The sequence below is a fragment of the Podarcis liolepis genome, assembly GCF_965112155.1.
Source record: "Podarcis liolepis genome assembly, chromosome: 7".
In the NCBI taxonomy this organism is placed as follows: Eukaryota; Metazoa; Chordata; class Lepidosauria; order Squamata; family Lacertidae; genus Podarcis; species Podarcis liolepis.
In genome coordinates, this window is record NC_139561.1 from 24,404,820 (window position 1) to 24,420,477 (window position 15,658).

The 15,658-nt window shown below is 46.0% G+C and overlaps 1 protein-coding gene across 2 annotated transcripts in view; it reads right to left on the reverse strand.

Annotated features, from left to right (window-relative positions):
- Positions 1-15,658, reverse strand: part of PANK4 (pantothenate kinase 4 (inactive)) — a 29,875-nt gene that overhangs the window by 4,422 nt on the left and 9,795 nt on the right. For both annotated transcript variants that reach the window (XM_083512986.1, XM_083512987.1), the window contains exons 7-18: positions 14,830-15,011; positions 13,838-13,919; positions 12,591-12,691; positions 12,146-12,301; positions 11,421-11,533; positions 9,324-9,411; positions 8,232-8,383; positions 6,145-6,200; positions 4,284-4,333; positions 1,954-2,058; positions 1,512-1,612; positions 910-978 (exon numbers count right to left, since the gene is read on the reverse strand). In XM_083512986.1, coding sequence (XP_083369112.1) covers positions 910-978; positions 1,512-1,612; positions 1,954-2,058; positions 4,284-4,333; positions 6,145-6,200; positions 8,232-8,383; positions 9,324-9,411; positions 11,421-11,533; positions 12,146-12,301; positions 12,591-12,691; positions 13,838-13,919; positions 14,830-15,011 — 1,255 coding nt within the window. The remainder of the gene's footprint in view (positions 1-909; positions 979-1,511; positions 1,613-1,953; positions 2,059-4,283; positions 4,334-6,144; positions 6,201-8,231; positions 8,384-9,323; positions 9,412-11,420; positions 11,534-12,145; positions 12,302-12,590; positions 12,692-13,837; positions 13,920-14,829; positions 15,012-15,658) is intronic.

Here is a 15,658-nt window from a genome sequence, read left to right on the forward strand (position 1 = left end):
TGCCTGCTTCAGCTTCTGCCTCTGATTCTGGACTGCTCTATACCATGGACTCTCCCAGCTCACTAAGCCCTGTTGCCTCTTCAGCTTCCAACACCTCCTTCTCCTCCCAGTCTTCTCCCTCTGGCCACTCATCGTCATCCCACCACCAATCCCTGGGCTCTGAGCCTTCTTCCCTTGGGGGTTCCCCAGCTGGTGCCTCCCGACATTCCTCTGTCCAGCTAGTCCATGGTGCCTTGCAACCTTCCGAGGGGCCGCAAGTCAGTGGTGGGTGGAGCCAGAGGCAAAACTGGGCGGAGCAACGAATGCAAATGTCACCCTTTCTCCTGTAGGTTAGTTCATCAGTATCATCAGAATTCAAGGGCCTATTCCAGCCAGGCAAAAACAAGCAAGGAAGCTATGAAGCAGGGAGTTTTTGCAGGAGGCAGTGGGAGACAGGAGTGCCTGGCGTGCTCTGGTCCATGGGGTCACGAAAAGTCGGACACGACTAAACAACAACACGAAGCAAGGCCGGTGAAGTTTGTGGCCCTGCCCCTGACCTAGACAACAGCACTTTATACAGGCCGCCCACGGTTTGCCTGGGTTAAAGGCAAGCCCAGCATTATGGTCCCATTCACAAAGCTCTTATGTCAGTGACACTTCATATTGGGGCAATGCATGTCAGTTTCACGGCTGCCCCATTCTGCTTCTGGGTTTCTTTGCAAGCGGCAGGAAACTGACACGCATCATCTAAAGGCTTTGCTTTGGCCGTGCTTCTGGAAACTCAGAACAACTTGGTGGAACCACAATGCTCTATAGACCCTAAAAAGCAAACACTTGCTGCCCCCTTGTGGTGAGAAGGAGGACTTCCCCCCCGGACTGTTATCATCTGAGCTTTCTGTGCACGCAATATACAGGAGGGAGACCTCTTACCTGAGGTCCAAGCAGGGTGAACTTGAGCCTGTCTGTACCAAGAGCAATTTCTCTTCCTTCAAGGCATCTCTAAAAGGAGGCAGATGCATAATTTTAAGATCAGCTTCAATGTTCACATGCTACGAATATGCCGGGTCTTGGGTTTAAAACAATTCTTCAATATTATGCAAAATTAAGAGTCGTACTCAACGAGGCCCTACATAGAGCAGACCCAATGAAATTATGAACCTAAGCTGGTCACGTTCATCCATTTCAATGGGTCTACTCTGAACAAAATCAGGATTTGGAGCAACCCTTGGTCTTAACTAGGTGTGGAGAACCTTTGGCCCAGCAAGATGTTGCTGAACTTCAACTCCCATCAGTCCCAAAAAGCATAGCTGGGGATGATGGGAACTGAAGTTCAGGAACATCTGGAAGGCCATCTGGCCTCGAATATCACAGCACAAAACCCCAAAACCTTAAGCTTTTATTTAGCAGAGTTTCATTCAAACTCTTTGCTTCTGAACTCTCAACAAACCACCAGCAATCCAGACTTTGTGTTAAGTCTCAAACCTTCTCTTTTAAGAGCATGCCAGCCCAAAGAGAAGAAACACCATACTCACCGTATGACAGGATCCGTAGCTGCTATCCTCTCTGTAACAAGCAGGGACTCACTGTAGGTGACATCATTTAGCGCAGGCCCAGAATTGCAAGCCAATATAACCTGTGAACACACAGAGAGAGGAAAGGCAACTGTCACATTGGGCCAAGTGTGAAAAGTTCAATGTACACTTCTGTATGTGAGTTGAAGTGAAGATATAAACTGTAGGAGAGCACCAGGAGGTGGGATTAACCTCCTACTCCAATAATATAGCCTCCACTAGAGCTTTCCAGTCACCAAGTGGTTCAGTATAGGATAGTTTCTTCTATCCGATCCATGAGGAGCTAAGGCAAGTTTGCTGAAATAATCTTTCCCCCCAGTTACTTCTTCTCAAATAACTACATCAACAGTGATGAGCTAGCTTGAGGCAGTTTACCTTAGGCTGTCACCGTAATTCAACTGACCTCTGTGCCCCTAGAGAGCAGCTCCCTGACAAAGGGGAAGACGCCTAATATGATGTCTATTCCACTGTTATCTGCAAAAATTAAGGCACATTTATGAGGGGAGGCCTGTAAAAGAAAAAGAAAAGTATCATTCAGAGAAGCACCGACAGGCTGCAGGTTAAAATATGTACACGGAGTTAACAGTGCGACCCAAACCATGTCTATTCAGAAGTGAGTTCCATTGAATTCAGTGGATCTTACTCTCAGGTAAGTGGAGTTAGGACTGTAAGCAAAAAAACACTTTTGCTGGAAAGTCTATAGGCTACTCTTTCAGCTCAACAGATTCTGCCTGAGAAAATGACCTCCGTAGGAAGATGCAGTATGTCTGCCCTAGAGCAAAAGATGTCCATCGGCTGCTCTGAGTTTGCCTGTACCTCGAATTCACAAAACGTAACTGGCTGTACTTTTGAATAAATAAGGTATACTATTCATTGTATCAAATTGTAGATTTCAACGGAAGTCTCGTAAAGTTCAACGAAAAAAGCAGAAGACCCAGTGGATCAGTTCATTCTCTAGTCAGTTCATGCATAAGGTCCATACATGTAAAAGTATCTATTCCACCTGTCTGTTCAAAGAGTCCAGTAATCCATATGAAGGGCTGTTACAGTTCTACAGAATCCTTTAACAGAGTCTAAGACAAGGATTTCCGGAATATTAGCCTTGTTTCGCCACCCTAGGCTTCATCAGTAGAACAGGCTCATATGTAATATTACAGGATAGTGGATCTTATAGCATGGTAGTGGTTGCAGTCCGTTGAAATCTACAATTTGATACAATGAATAGTATACCTTATTTATTCAAAAGTACAGCCGGTTACGTCTTGTGTGTTTATTATGTTTCACGTAACCATAGGTTTGTTGTTGTTGTGTTGTTCCTCAAATTCAACAAGCTTAAAGCTATGGCACAGCCTGAAAGGCAGTTGGCACCCACATCACCTTCCTTTTGGCTCTATATGAAGGGATCTCCAATCCAAATCTGTGAGGGTGGGGCAGAGGTCACAATAATTAGTTGTTGTTTTTAAGGGTGTAGGCCAGTTTTCCCTCAAACTACTTGGGTCAGAGCCCCCTTGGACACCAGCACATTGCAAAATCCAGAGTTCTTTCTATGGATTCACATTTCAAAACAGTGTTTTGGTAGTCTTTGTAATGGTCTGGGCCAAGTCCTGTCTCCACTGGGGTTTTCTAAATAGGCTATTTTATGGGATTCCGTAGGCTTGTGGCTGGTGGCCAAGTGGCTGAAACGTCAACACAGGAATCTCAAAAAAAGCAGATGCTAAGCAGGGACTACGACTGAGAAGATTTTGGATTTTGTTAATGTAAAGCAAAACCCAGAGATTCTACCATAGGTAAAGTACAAATGACTTTTTTTTTTTAAAGTGGCTTCCTTTCTTATACAAAGCAGCTGTTCCAGAGAGGAAATCAGAAATCTAGGGAGAATCTTGTCTATCGTCCTCTTCTAATATCACATTGTTTGGGTTTACACTTGGTCTTACTTCATAAAATGCATGTTCAAAACCATTTTGCTTCTATATTTAGAGGTAATCATGTATTATCCTGCAAACCCCTTTTGCTCCATTTTGTTTCACTTTAGTACTTGAGTTACTTCTCAGCCTTCTTGTTTATTGCGGAATGATGTATTCTTCTGCATCCTTCTTTTATGAAATTAACTTGTCTTAAAATAAAAGTAAAGGTAAAGGGACCCCTGACCATTAGGTCCAGTCGTGGCCGACTCTGGGGTTGCGGCACTCATCTCGCTTTATTGGCCGAGGGAGCCAGCGTACAGCTTCTGGGTCATGTGGCCAGCATGACTAAGCTGCTTCTGGTGAACCAGAGCAGCGCACGGAAACGCTGTTTACCTTCCTGCTGGAGCAGTACCTATTTATCTACTTGCACTTTGACGTGCTTTTGAACTGCTAGGTTGGCAGGAGCAGGGACCGAGCAACGGGAGCTCACCCCGTCATGGGGATTCGAACCACCGACCTTCTGATCGGCAAGTCCTAGCCTCTGTGGTTTAACCCACAGCGCCACCCGCATCCCTGTATGTCTTAAAATAAGGAATATTAAAAGGGAGAGAGAGTTTTTTAGTTTCAACGATCTGCAGCTGAAAAGGAGAGACACACACACCCCTTTCTTTTGTCCAGCTGCATTATATTCAGTAGTTAAGAGTGACTGCTTGTAGCTTGTTGTAACCTGCCTTGGCACCTTGGTAAGTAGTAGCAGTAATAATAATAATAAATAATAATAATAATAATAATAATAATAATAATAATAATAATAATAATAATAATATACCTTGAGTCGTGCCAGCCATTCATTGTAGGAATCTTCAAGCCAGGGGCGTTCTGTACAATGGCACAAAAACCAACACATTATCAAAACGTTAAGGACAGGTCAATCGCTCAAGAAAATCTGAAGGGAAGCATTCTGGGCTCCTCTCTTGGCCAGAGGTCTATAGAGCACTGGAGGCTACGACCCCTGTCCTCGAGGAACAAAGGAAGCTGCCCAAAACTTGTTGCTCCATCTAGCTCAACGCTGTCTACTACAGCGACTGGCAGCAGCTCTCTAGGATTATGGACAGGTGACATCTCCAGTCACACCTGCAGATGCTGGGGACTGATCTTGGGACCATGCTCATGCAAAGCAGAAGCTCTACTGCATGAGAAGATGCTTCACCCCCAGTGGTCCACTTAGCTCAGTATTGACTACACTGACTGGAAGCAGCTCTCCAGCATTTCAGGCAGGGGTCTCTTCCAGCCTGACTGGGAGATGCTGGGGATTGAAACTGGGACCTTTTGAATGCAAAGCAGGTGCTTGGCCATTGAGCTATGGCACTTGCCAGGGCAAGAGGGAGACCAGCCTGTCCTTATCTTTTGGCCAGAGGAGCAGCTAAAAGGATGCGTGTACAAGGGTTTGAGAGCACCAGATGTTAATGGACAGAGACTGCCCAACCGAAGGGCTTCTGGTGTGTACAAGTTGCTTTGATTGGCCTGGGGTGGAAGGTGGGGAATTTAGCCTGTTGCAAGTCACTTTGAGAAGCAATCAGTCCAAAGGGGTATTAATATTCATAGTAAATAAAATAATAGTGTACGCTTCAGGGCCACACCTGCACATTCAGAGAATGCTGAAGCTCCCGCAAGCTGGGAAAAGACCACTTGCCCACTTGCTCAAAGTAACACTTCTGATGGCAGAACTTAGATTGGAACAAGCTTCCTTGCAGTTTAACCTTTTCCAAGACGAGCCTGATTTCGTTGGCTCGGGCAAACTCTGGACAATGGTTTGTTGTTCAGTAAGGCTCTACTCTAATCAGAGTGAGTTATATCCATTCTTTTCAATGGGTCTACTTGGAGTATGACCAGTGTTGGAGGTGACCCCATACTTTCAGCACAGGACACGAGGCATGGGTAGGAGTTGGTGTGGGCTACACTTTGCTATCTGCAAGAGCCCAGGTGGGCCCTACCAACCACTTTGAAGAACTTTTAAATTCTTCTGCTCACATAATTTTATTTTGTTTTTTAAGACGATGCAGCCTTCAGCACTGCCTCTCCCCATATAAACTGACCCAGATGCTGTGCTTGTTATCTGAGGCCCTTCTCTGAGAGAGGTTCGGAGGTTGACAACACGACAACGGGCCTTTTCTGTGGTGGCTCCACATTCATGGAATGCTTTCCCCAGAGAGGCTTACCTGGCATGTTTCTTACATATATTTAGGTGCCAAACAAAAACATTCCTCTTTACCCAGGCTTTCGGCCATTAAACAATCTGTGGCCTGTTTTTTTAAAAAAGGGAGGGGTTGTTATGATTTTTTTTAGTGGTTGTTTTATTGATTTTTTTATTATTATTACACTATGTAAATTTTAATGTACACTGCCCTGGGATCTTTGGATAAAGGACAGTATATAAATTGAAATAAATAAATAAATAAATAATGTCCCAACACTGTCTGGCAGTAGTACTTCAGAGTTTTGGACAAGGGTTCAGCAACACCCCCATCACTAGCCTAGAGGTTTTGACACAGCTATCTGCTCTTAAGGATACTCCGCATTCGCAACCAGCCATAGCCACACACCCCCGCGCCCAATGATAGGGATGCCCCCTACCTGATACATGCAGATATCACAGAAAGATACCAAAAGGGAGAGTTCCTGCCCAATACCTTGCAGTTTTTCCTTGGCTTCCTCAAATCCAAACTGCGGCTCCGTTTCAAGAACGCTGGGTATCAGGGAAGAGAGAGAAAGAGAAGGAAGAATGTGAACATTGGGAGTGGTGAGATTCTGCAGGGATGCTTGGCCCAGACAGCTCTGCAGCTGAACAAGGCATGTGCTACCCCTCCAGGATTTACTTTTTAAGAAATAAACATCTCTCAGTAGTGAGCCTGGATAAGAGGACAGCAGATGTACTGTGTCCAAATAAAATAATAAAAAAAAACGTTTAGAGAGACAATGAACAATAGGTCACATTTCAAGAAGGAAGAAGAGAGCCCCATTGCAAGAAGACTGGGAGGGAGGCACATGAAGGAGTCGCCTGCAGAAGCAGACCATCAGACCACCTAGCCCAGTTTGGCCTAAATCTCAACTGGCAGCAGCTTTCCACAGTTTCGGGCAAAGGGCGGGTCTTTCCCATGACTTGCTCTTTGTAGATGATGGGAATTGAAACTGCATGCAGAGGATTATTTCCTCTGCCACTGGACCATGCAACAGACATAAAACAGGAACACAGGAGGCTCCCTTATACTAGGTCAGAGCATTGGGTCCACCTGGCTCAGTAATGTCTACACTAACTAACAGTGGCTTCTCCAGGGTTACAGTCAAGAGTCCCTCCCAGCCCTACCTGCAGATGCCAGGGACTGAACCTGGGACCTTCTGCATGTGAAGCAGGGGCTCCAGCCACTGAGCTACAGTCCATCCCTAAATGAAGGTTATATCGCAGGTGGCGCCATGGGTTAAACCACAGAGCCTAGGACTTGCCGATCAGAAGGTTGGCGGTTCGAATCCCCGCAATGGGGTGAGCTCCCGTTGCTCGGTCCCTGCTCCTGCCAACCTAGCAGTTTGAAAGCAAGTAAAAGTGCAAGTAGATAAATAGGTGGGAAGGTAAACGGCGTTTCCGTGTGTTGCTCTGGTTTGCCAGAAGTGGCTTCGTCATGCTGGCCACATGACCCGGAAGCTGTACGCCAGCTCCTTTGGCCAATAAAGTGAGATGAGCGTCACAACCTCAGAGTCGGTCACGACTGGACCTAATGGTCAGGGGTCCCTTTACCTTTACGTCCCTTCCAGCTTGTGAAAAGGGCTGTGCCCTGCCAACCTCTGCCTGCCCTTCACCAGCATGCCTTCTTGCTTACATCCAGTTCAGATGGCAGCACTGGCTCCACTCCCTGTTTGGGCTTCCTGCTTCCTGCCCTACCAGCCACTGCCAGAGTTATTTCCACTAATATATAATTCATCCAGCCCTATTTATAGGCGCCAGTTTGAGAGGAAGCAGGGCTGGACTGCAATTCTTAATACTCCATTTCATCAAATATCAGTGTGTGTGCACACATACATTTCAAAAATCAGAGAGAAAGTCCACCTCTAAGAGGAGGAGACTCCCCACTTCAGAAATATGGCTTCAGTTCATCAAGGACTTTAAAAAACAGGGACTCAGATGTGTTGGAGGAGGGTGGGACATCCTAGCATGCCCCTATCATCATCACGCTAGGGAAACAAATGCTTGATTAGTCTTACAGCTACACTAGGGTTGCCATATTTCAAAAAGTAAAAACCAAGACACCAAAAAGTTCTTGAGTTTTTTTTGGTTTTTTTGGTTTTTTTTGGAAACCCCAATGATGTTGAGCCAAATTTTTTTTTTGATTGACTTGCCTAAGATCCAGCACAAAGCGCCACCTTTTGGAAAGCCCCCTCCCCGGTGAAATTCCAGTATGGCAGCCCTAAGCTACACATACTGCTAGATTCTGTATTTATCATGTCAGCAAGTTACCAACCAGGTTAAGTGCTAATGAAGCGACCTCTCATGCAATGAGGTGTGTTGGGTTTTTTTTAAGGGAATTAATCTGCCCACTTCAGTCATATGGGGAGAATTAGCCACACCCAAACACCATTAATGGAATGTAAAACGATTTGCAGATGGCAAAGCAGAAGTCATTAGCACACTTGCTGGAAAAAGAAGAAATAAAATACAAGGGCATTCAAAGTCTTTTGAGGGGAGGGGGGGGATGCAGAACTTTACAAAGACGGTTAGAACACTTACTCTGAGACTGCTTTTGCTCCCCAGTCAAAGACGTTCCCCGCAAGAAGTCCTTTCACCAGAGCGAACTGCCGCTCCTCCCAGCCTAGTGAATCCAAAGAGTCGATAACGCTCTGGTAACACTTTAGTGCGATGCCGTTTTCTTTCTGTTTTACCTGCAAGAAAGTAAGGCACAAGGTGATATGCACAGGGAGGAAGGATAAGGCTCAATTCCTTTAGAAGTGCCTTTTCCCTCCCCCCACCCCACACTGTCTGCTTTGTAGCCTCCAATGGGATCATTGAATAACCACAGCTGACAAGAGCATATAAAAAGAGCCATTTCTCACAGAAATTGCTAAAAATGCTCAGAGGTGGATGTTTCTAGAACCCAGCAGTAACGTCTTCATTACAAAGCAGCAATGTGAGTTTGGTGCTGGGAAAAACAACAAGTTTGACAGAATTCAGAGACGGGGTCTTTTTGGTGTTGGCTCCCTAATTATAGAAATCATGAAAAGCATTATACCTGGGCCCCTGCTGTACAGGCTTTCAAATGGAAATGCGCTTTTTTTTTGGACTGCCTGTTTTTTGGAGGGTGGGGAAGGGGTGTTGCCTATTTTATCTGTTGGTTTGTTTTTTTTAAAAAAATGTTATTTACAAAAACAGGTACCTTTCTTGTCTTACATCCCTGCATCTTGTGTTCCAATTTTTTTTTTTTTAAATCCATCTTTTAGCAACATCTCACCTCTTTTAGGTATCTCTTTCTCACTCCCAGAGTCTTACATACATGCAGGGCATCCATTTGTACATTTACAATTGTGCATTTAGAAATGTACATTTGTTCATTTACCCCACTACTCTGGACTCTTCTTTATCAACTGCTCTGAAGGAGAAATCCTCAGGGCAGGGACCCAAATCTACAGTTTGTCCATTACTGCTCATGGGAAAGAAAAGATTTGAGAATCTATGGGTTGTATACAGTGCTAGTTGTACTTGGAGTAAACCCAGTGATGTTAATACATCTGGCTGAGGTTCATTAGTTTCAATGGGTCTACTCTGAGTAGGACTTAGGTAAGGCTTACTTGAGCACAGCCAGAAGGTTAAGGAGGAAACACTTACCTTGGAGTAAGGATCTGGGAAGTTGAACTCATTCAAACAGTGCTCCCTTGTATCCAGCAGACTTCTAACAGTTAAGGTGCCGTAGGCACTGGGGAAGATGAAAGGGGAAGGACAGGGAGGACATAGGTCAGCTGAGAACACAGAAACCTTATACTGAATCAGACCACCGGTCTATCTAGCCCAGCACTGTATACACCTGGTCCCTACCGCCCACTAATGGGTGTTTCAGGATTCTAGGTGGGCGGTAGGGAGTTCTACAGCAGAAGCTGAATCCTCCTTCCGTCGAGCACTGGTGGGCGGCGAGGAAATTTTACCATCAAGAAAGATGCATTAGTGGGCGGTAAGTATAAAAAGGTTGACTACCCCTGGTCTAGACTGACTGGCAGAGGCTCTTCAGGAATTCAGACAGGAATTCCCAGTCCTACTTGCGACTGGGATTGAACCTGGAACCTTCTGTGTGCCACTGAGCTCTTGCCCTTCCCCTTTCTAGCCGTGCAGGGTAATTAAGGGCAACTTTTGCTCTGCTAGTTATATCCCTCTCTCATGCATCTCAAGATAATTAAGTGGCTTGCTCTCAAAAGGTATTCCATGGTTCTCTGGAATTCCCTTAGGAGTGAAGCACGCAGCCAGCACTGTTGTTCTCAACACGGGTTGAATACGTTCCTCCCTCCCTAATCTTTCCAAATTAGCCTGTTTCCTTCTGCACTTTTTACTTCTTGCTGGGTTTTTAAGAGCTTCATACTGCGTTTTATGATTGGCATCCTGCTTTATATTCCATTCTTCACTTTTTACGCCAGCCTGCTGTTCGGTTGTATCTTATTTTTACATGACACTGCGGCAGAGCTGATGGTGGTGGTTTTTTAAAGAGATCATCAGCTGCTTTGGGGAGGAAGTTATTCAAACAGCAAGGGACAGAGAGTTTCAAACACACATATAGTGAAATAAACTAAAGGAGGAGTGGATAGGAGCTGAACGGAGACGGGGGAAAAAAGGACAGACAAAAGGAAAGATTTCCAGCGCATATCCCAACTATGGAAGTAATTACCATGCAATGCGCTGACAGCCACTAACTGATTCAACAGTCATGGAGGGTAATTTATCAATGGCTACAAGTTCTGTTCCCCATGTACTTCCCTTCAGAAAGCCTTTGAATTAATAGTTGCTGGAAAATCACAGGAGAGAGGCGGCTATGGCCCTCGTGCCCTGCTTGTGGGTTTCCTGAATACATCCAGTTCAGGAGTGTGGAAACTCAGACCTGGGGGCTGAATCTGGCCCTCGGGACTTGCTTCAGGCCATACCCCTTCCCCAGTCGCACTGGCTTGAATGTGTCCTTGAACGCCAATAATTCCTCCTGCTTGTTTGGAGGACAGAGGTGTGCTTACAGCACAAAGGTGTTGGTGATTTTTTGCCCAGTGTGGCCCCCAGAAGGTTGAAAAAGCTTCCCTTTCTCTGATGTAGCTGGCCAGAGCAGAAAGCCCCAAAGCCCTGCTGGATCAGGCCAAATGAGGCCCATCCACTCCAGTCTCCTGTTGCCACAGCGGCCAACCAGAGGCCTCTGGAATGCAGGACATACCGTATTTTTCGCTCTATAAGACACACGTTTACCCTCCTTTTTTAGGGGAAATGTGTGTGCGTCTTATGGAGCGAATGTAGGCTGCGCAGCTATCCCAGAAGCCAGAACAGCAAGAGGGATTGCTGTGCAGCGATCCCTCTTGCTGTCCTGGCTTCTGGGATTCAGAATATTTTTTTTTCCTGTTTTCCTCCTCCAAAAACTAGGTGCATCTTATGGTCTGGTGCGTCTTATAGAGCAAAAAATACTACAGCCACAATTCTCCCAACTTGCAATTCCCAGCAACAGGCATTCAGAGGTGTTCTGCCTCTGGAGCTGGAACATGCCTATTGTGGCTAGTGGCCATCGATAGGCAGAATTCACGGAGGATAAAGACTAGCCATCTTTTAGAGCCATTTACAAAACTGGTGGGAATTACTCAGGATGCAAAAGTAGCAAGAAGCTCATCAAGACGCCCAGCGGTGTTTAAAATGTGCACAAGGTTCCAGCTAAGTCAACCCACTGCCGTCCCGCACGCACCGACTTACAAAGGCTGCTGCCGGAGCGTCTGAAGTTTGTCCCAGTACTTCTGCCGGAACTTCTCGGCTCGCTCAGCTGCATCAACAGACTCTGGCTGGCTGGCTGCAGCTCGCTTCGCGACCTGGCAAAGGAAGGAAAGAAAGCGGAGGGAGAGACAGTGCCAAGGGCATTGTTACTTGCACCTCCAAGACTTTGCGGCTTCTGTTGCTGTTAAATAGAAAACGAAAGCAGATGAAGCTGGAGGCAAAGATAAATGTCAGAACCGGGCCCTGGCAACAGCAAACCCTCTAGATTAGGCTAAATAGTTGCTCTAGTTTGAAGAAAGCAGCTGACCAAAACAAAACAGCAACACACATCTAAGATGCAAGAGGGCAAAAAAAAAAAAATCCCCTGACATATTTTTATTTATTTATTTAAAGAAATCTCAAGTTTCTCCAAGGGTCCACAAACACTGGCTTAGCTTACCAGCTAACCCAGAGATGGGAAAAATGAGGTCCTGGGGCTGGATGTGGCCCTTCAGGTCTCTCTGGCACCTTGGACCCTTTCTAGTCACACCCCTCACCAGCCCTGATTCGTAGACTCCTTGAGTCTATTTAAGCCCACTGGATTTCCGCAGACGCTCCTGTAGACTTCCGGTGGACTTCCATGGGCTTCACTTTCCTATTAGGAAATCTGCAACCCCCTGCAAATCCATGTGATATACGTGGCAACACATTTAATAGAAGGCCCTCACCCCGTCCAAGGCCTCCTCAAAGCATGAGAGCCAGTACTTCCTAGCCATGGCATCGTCGGTGAGGTCAACTGTGTCCGGGATGTAGGTGGATGGATCCTTCAGCAAGGGAAGATTGACAAGCGGTCGTTCCAGACGATCCATTTCCAACATGTCAAACTTGGGAAGAGGGGAGAAAAGTTTGCGATCAGTATAGAATGAAATTAGATAGGAGACCTGAACTAACACACGTGGTTTATGCCTGGAGAAACTTGGGGAAAGAAACGTGATGGGGACCTGTGCATCAGCGGCAATCTAGCATAACTACACGTCCTTTAAGTCCCAGGTCCTGCTGCCAGGCTTCCCATAATGGGCATCCGGTTGGCCACTGTGAGATCAGGTGGGCCTTTGGCCTGGTCCAGCAGCCAGCCTCTTCTCACCTGCGCTGCTCTATCCTAAGGAGACTCACCGTGCCGCTCCTTTCTCGCTGCATGGGGCAGATGTCCGGCGACGTGCTCATGAGCCCAGAACTGCCAGCGTAGTTTTCCCCCCAGCTGTACTGATTAGGATCTAGGAGGTGGTGGGGAGGAGAGAAACAGAACCATTAGCTGAAGGCAAGAACATACAAGAAGAGGCAAAGAGAGAGATTCCCACACATGCCACAGATTTACAATCTCTTGTACAAAGAATAAAAGCAAACAGCAAATAAAGCCAGGTGTTTGGGGAATGCAATAGAACTTTGTTGGATCATACAATTGGGTTTAAGCAGGCTTTCCCAAACTTGGGTCTCTGGTTTTTTTTACTATAATTCCCATCTTCCCTGACCACTGATCCTACTAGCTAGGGATGGTGGGAGTTGTAGTCCAACAACAGCTGAAGACCTAAGTCTGGGAAACCCTGGTTTAAAAAATAAAAAGGTTAGGGACGAAACGAATGAAAGTTAATTATATTTACTTATTACAACGTTCTGATGGTGAATGACCATAGTCACGGTCACGAAGGGTTGCATCCGACGCTAGGCTAAACCCAATGCAGGGAATAGAACCAACCAAGGTTAATTAATTTCACTGGGTCTACTCTGAGCAGGATGCAGCCCAAAGGAAATGCCCCTGACTCTTTGCCAGCAGTAAAGCTTTAAGCTGTGTGAAAACCTGGACTCCTACTGGTGAGTGCCTGGAAGCTTTCAAGCGATGCCTATGTGGTTTTATCGGGCTAGAAAACCACAAGAACAATTAAGCAAAAATTGGGGAAAGAAGAAAGACTTTTACCCTCTCCAATAATAAAACAGTGGGAACATGAGTAAACATTCTTAATACCCCGGGCGACGGAGGTGGGGGAGGAGAAGAAGGGAGAGACTTCTCATGGGCAGACGACCAAGTTGACAATCCTATGTTCTGTTGGCCGATTATCCTTGTCACAACTGGGTCTTGTTAGGGGAGAAGTCACAGTTGGAGGCTTGACTTTCCCCCTCCTTTTTCTAGGCAGGAGGTGGCGGCGGCGCCATGTTCTGGCACAAACAGGCGGGCTGAGGAGGAGGCCAAATCTCTTTTAAAACCCACCACAGTAAATGGAGTGAGAAATTGGGAGCTCCATGCCCAGAAGTCCAAGAATGGCTGGAACAGGAGACTTAAATCCCCACCCCGGCGGGGGGTTCAGACTCCCCCACAGAGGATTGTGAACTTTTTTCAGAGCGCTGTATTGGTGTTCTGTACTTACTGTCTTGCTCGGCTCCCTTCAGAAACGCCCCGATGGCTCCCAGGTATCCTTCGTGCCTCAGGAACAAGGCCTGAACCTCTCCCTGCCACAACATGAAAATGTTTGTGTTTGTGGACGGCCTCCAATAGCTTGAAAAGCTCTTTTTGCATTACTGTGTTTACAGCTCTTAACAAAAGGGCAAGCACAGATCATAAGCTGCAACCCTGACTTTGTGCAGGAATTCCAAGACCTATTTCAACGCAGAAATTCTGCAAGCGTAAACACGGCGCTTGAATTGGGCTTTTTGCTGCCTCCAGTCACATTTGGGGTAAACAAAGACAACGGGGGCAAATACTGCAGTGGATATTTTGCAAAAACGAACAAACCAGGCAGCCACTGAGGAGTGAAGAGGGCACGAATTTCCCCGTCACTGATTTTGCCTGACTCGCTCGTTTCTGAATTGTATCACATGCTAGTACTACTCAGATGCACAGAAATTAAGGGTCATCGTTTAGGGCTTCCAATAAATGACACATTAAAAAGAAAGCCATGTCTCTAGACTAGCATGGCTTAGATCAATGACTACCTGTTTCTTTACAGGCATTATCAAGCGTGACAAAGCTGAAAGGGTGGGTCGCAGCTATTAATTCTGTTATAGCTTAATTACTTTTTAACCTTTATGTTCTCAGCTATCTGTGTTTGTTTCAATTTTTGTGAGCTGCCTTGAGTCCCAGTTCTAGGGAAAAGGTTGGACACACACAGTGCTTTGCATAATCCAGGAATGGGGAGGTTGTGGCCCTGCAGATATTATTGGACTCAAAACTCCAATCAGCCCAGCAAGCATAACCAAAGCCCAGGGGAGACAGGAGCTGGAGTTGCACAACATCTAGTGGGCACCAGATTACCCACCCCTGACTTAATCACACAGCTGCAAACCAAACAAACACCTTTAGTCATTCCCTGAAAACTAAAACCAATAAATAAATAAATAAATAAATAAATAAATTCATTACCTTGGAGAAGAAATTAATACTGTAAGTAATTGTGCGCATGGTGACTGGATGGCCTCGAATAAAAAAGCCTCCAAAATAAATTTTGTTCAGGTTGTGGAGTTTGGCGTAGAGGCAAGCCAGCTGCCCAATATCGTTGCTGATCATATGAAGCAAGCTTTTTGCCATGTCTTCTTTGGAAAATTCTAAAAAGGAGAGGGATAGAGGGGGGAGGGAAAGACATAAAAGTATGGGTAAACAACTCATGGCCCACAGCACAATTGTAAAAGTCGTTTGCAAGCAATCAATTCAGGTCTCTGGGAAGAGCAGACAACCTGCTGGGTGAGGAGAAAGAAAGAGACAGAGAGAAAAAAGTGTGCCCCCTAAAAATTTGGCTCTGGCCCTGCCCCTACCTCTAGCATATGGCACCTAGAAGAAAATAAAAGACTGTCCCTTTAATCCAGGGATAGGCAAACATACCCAAGAGGACTCTTTTAGAGTCAGGAGTAGCCAACGCGGTGGTCTCTAGATGTTGTTGGTTTACAACTCCCTTCATCCCCATCTTTTGGGCATGCTGGCAGAGGCTGATGGGGGTTGTGGGTCAACAGGATCTAGTGGTTCTCAACCTGTGGGTCCCCAGATGTTGTTGGACTACAACTCCCATCATCCCTAAGGTCTGGCCTTGCTAGCTAGGGGTGATGGGAGTTGTAGTTCAACAACATCTGGGGACCCACAGGTTGAGAAAAACTGATAGAGGGTCACCCCATTGGCTATCCCAGTTGTAGATGAGTAAGAACGGGCCAGAATTTACTCTGGAGGGAACTCGGGTGGTTTTGTGGAATGAATCAGGGAT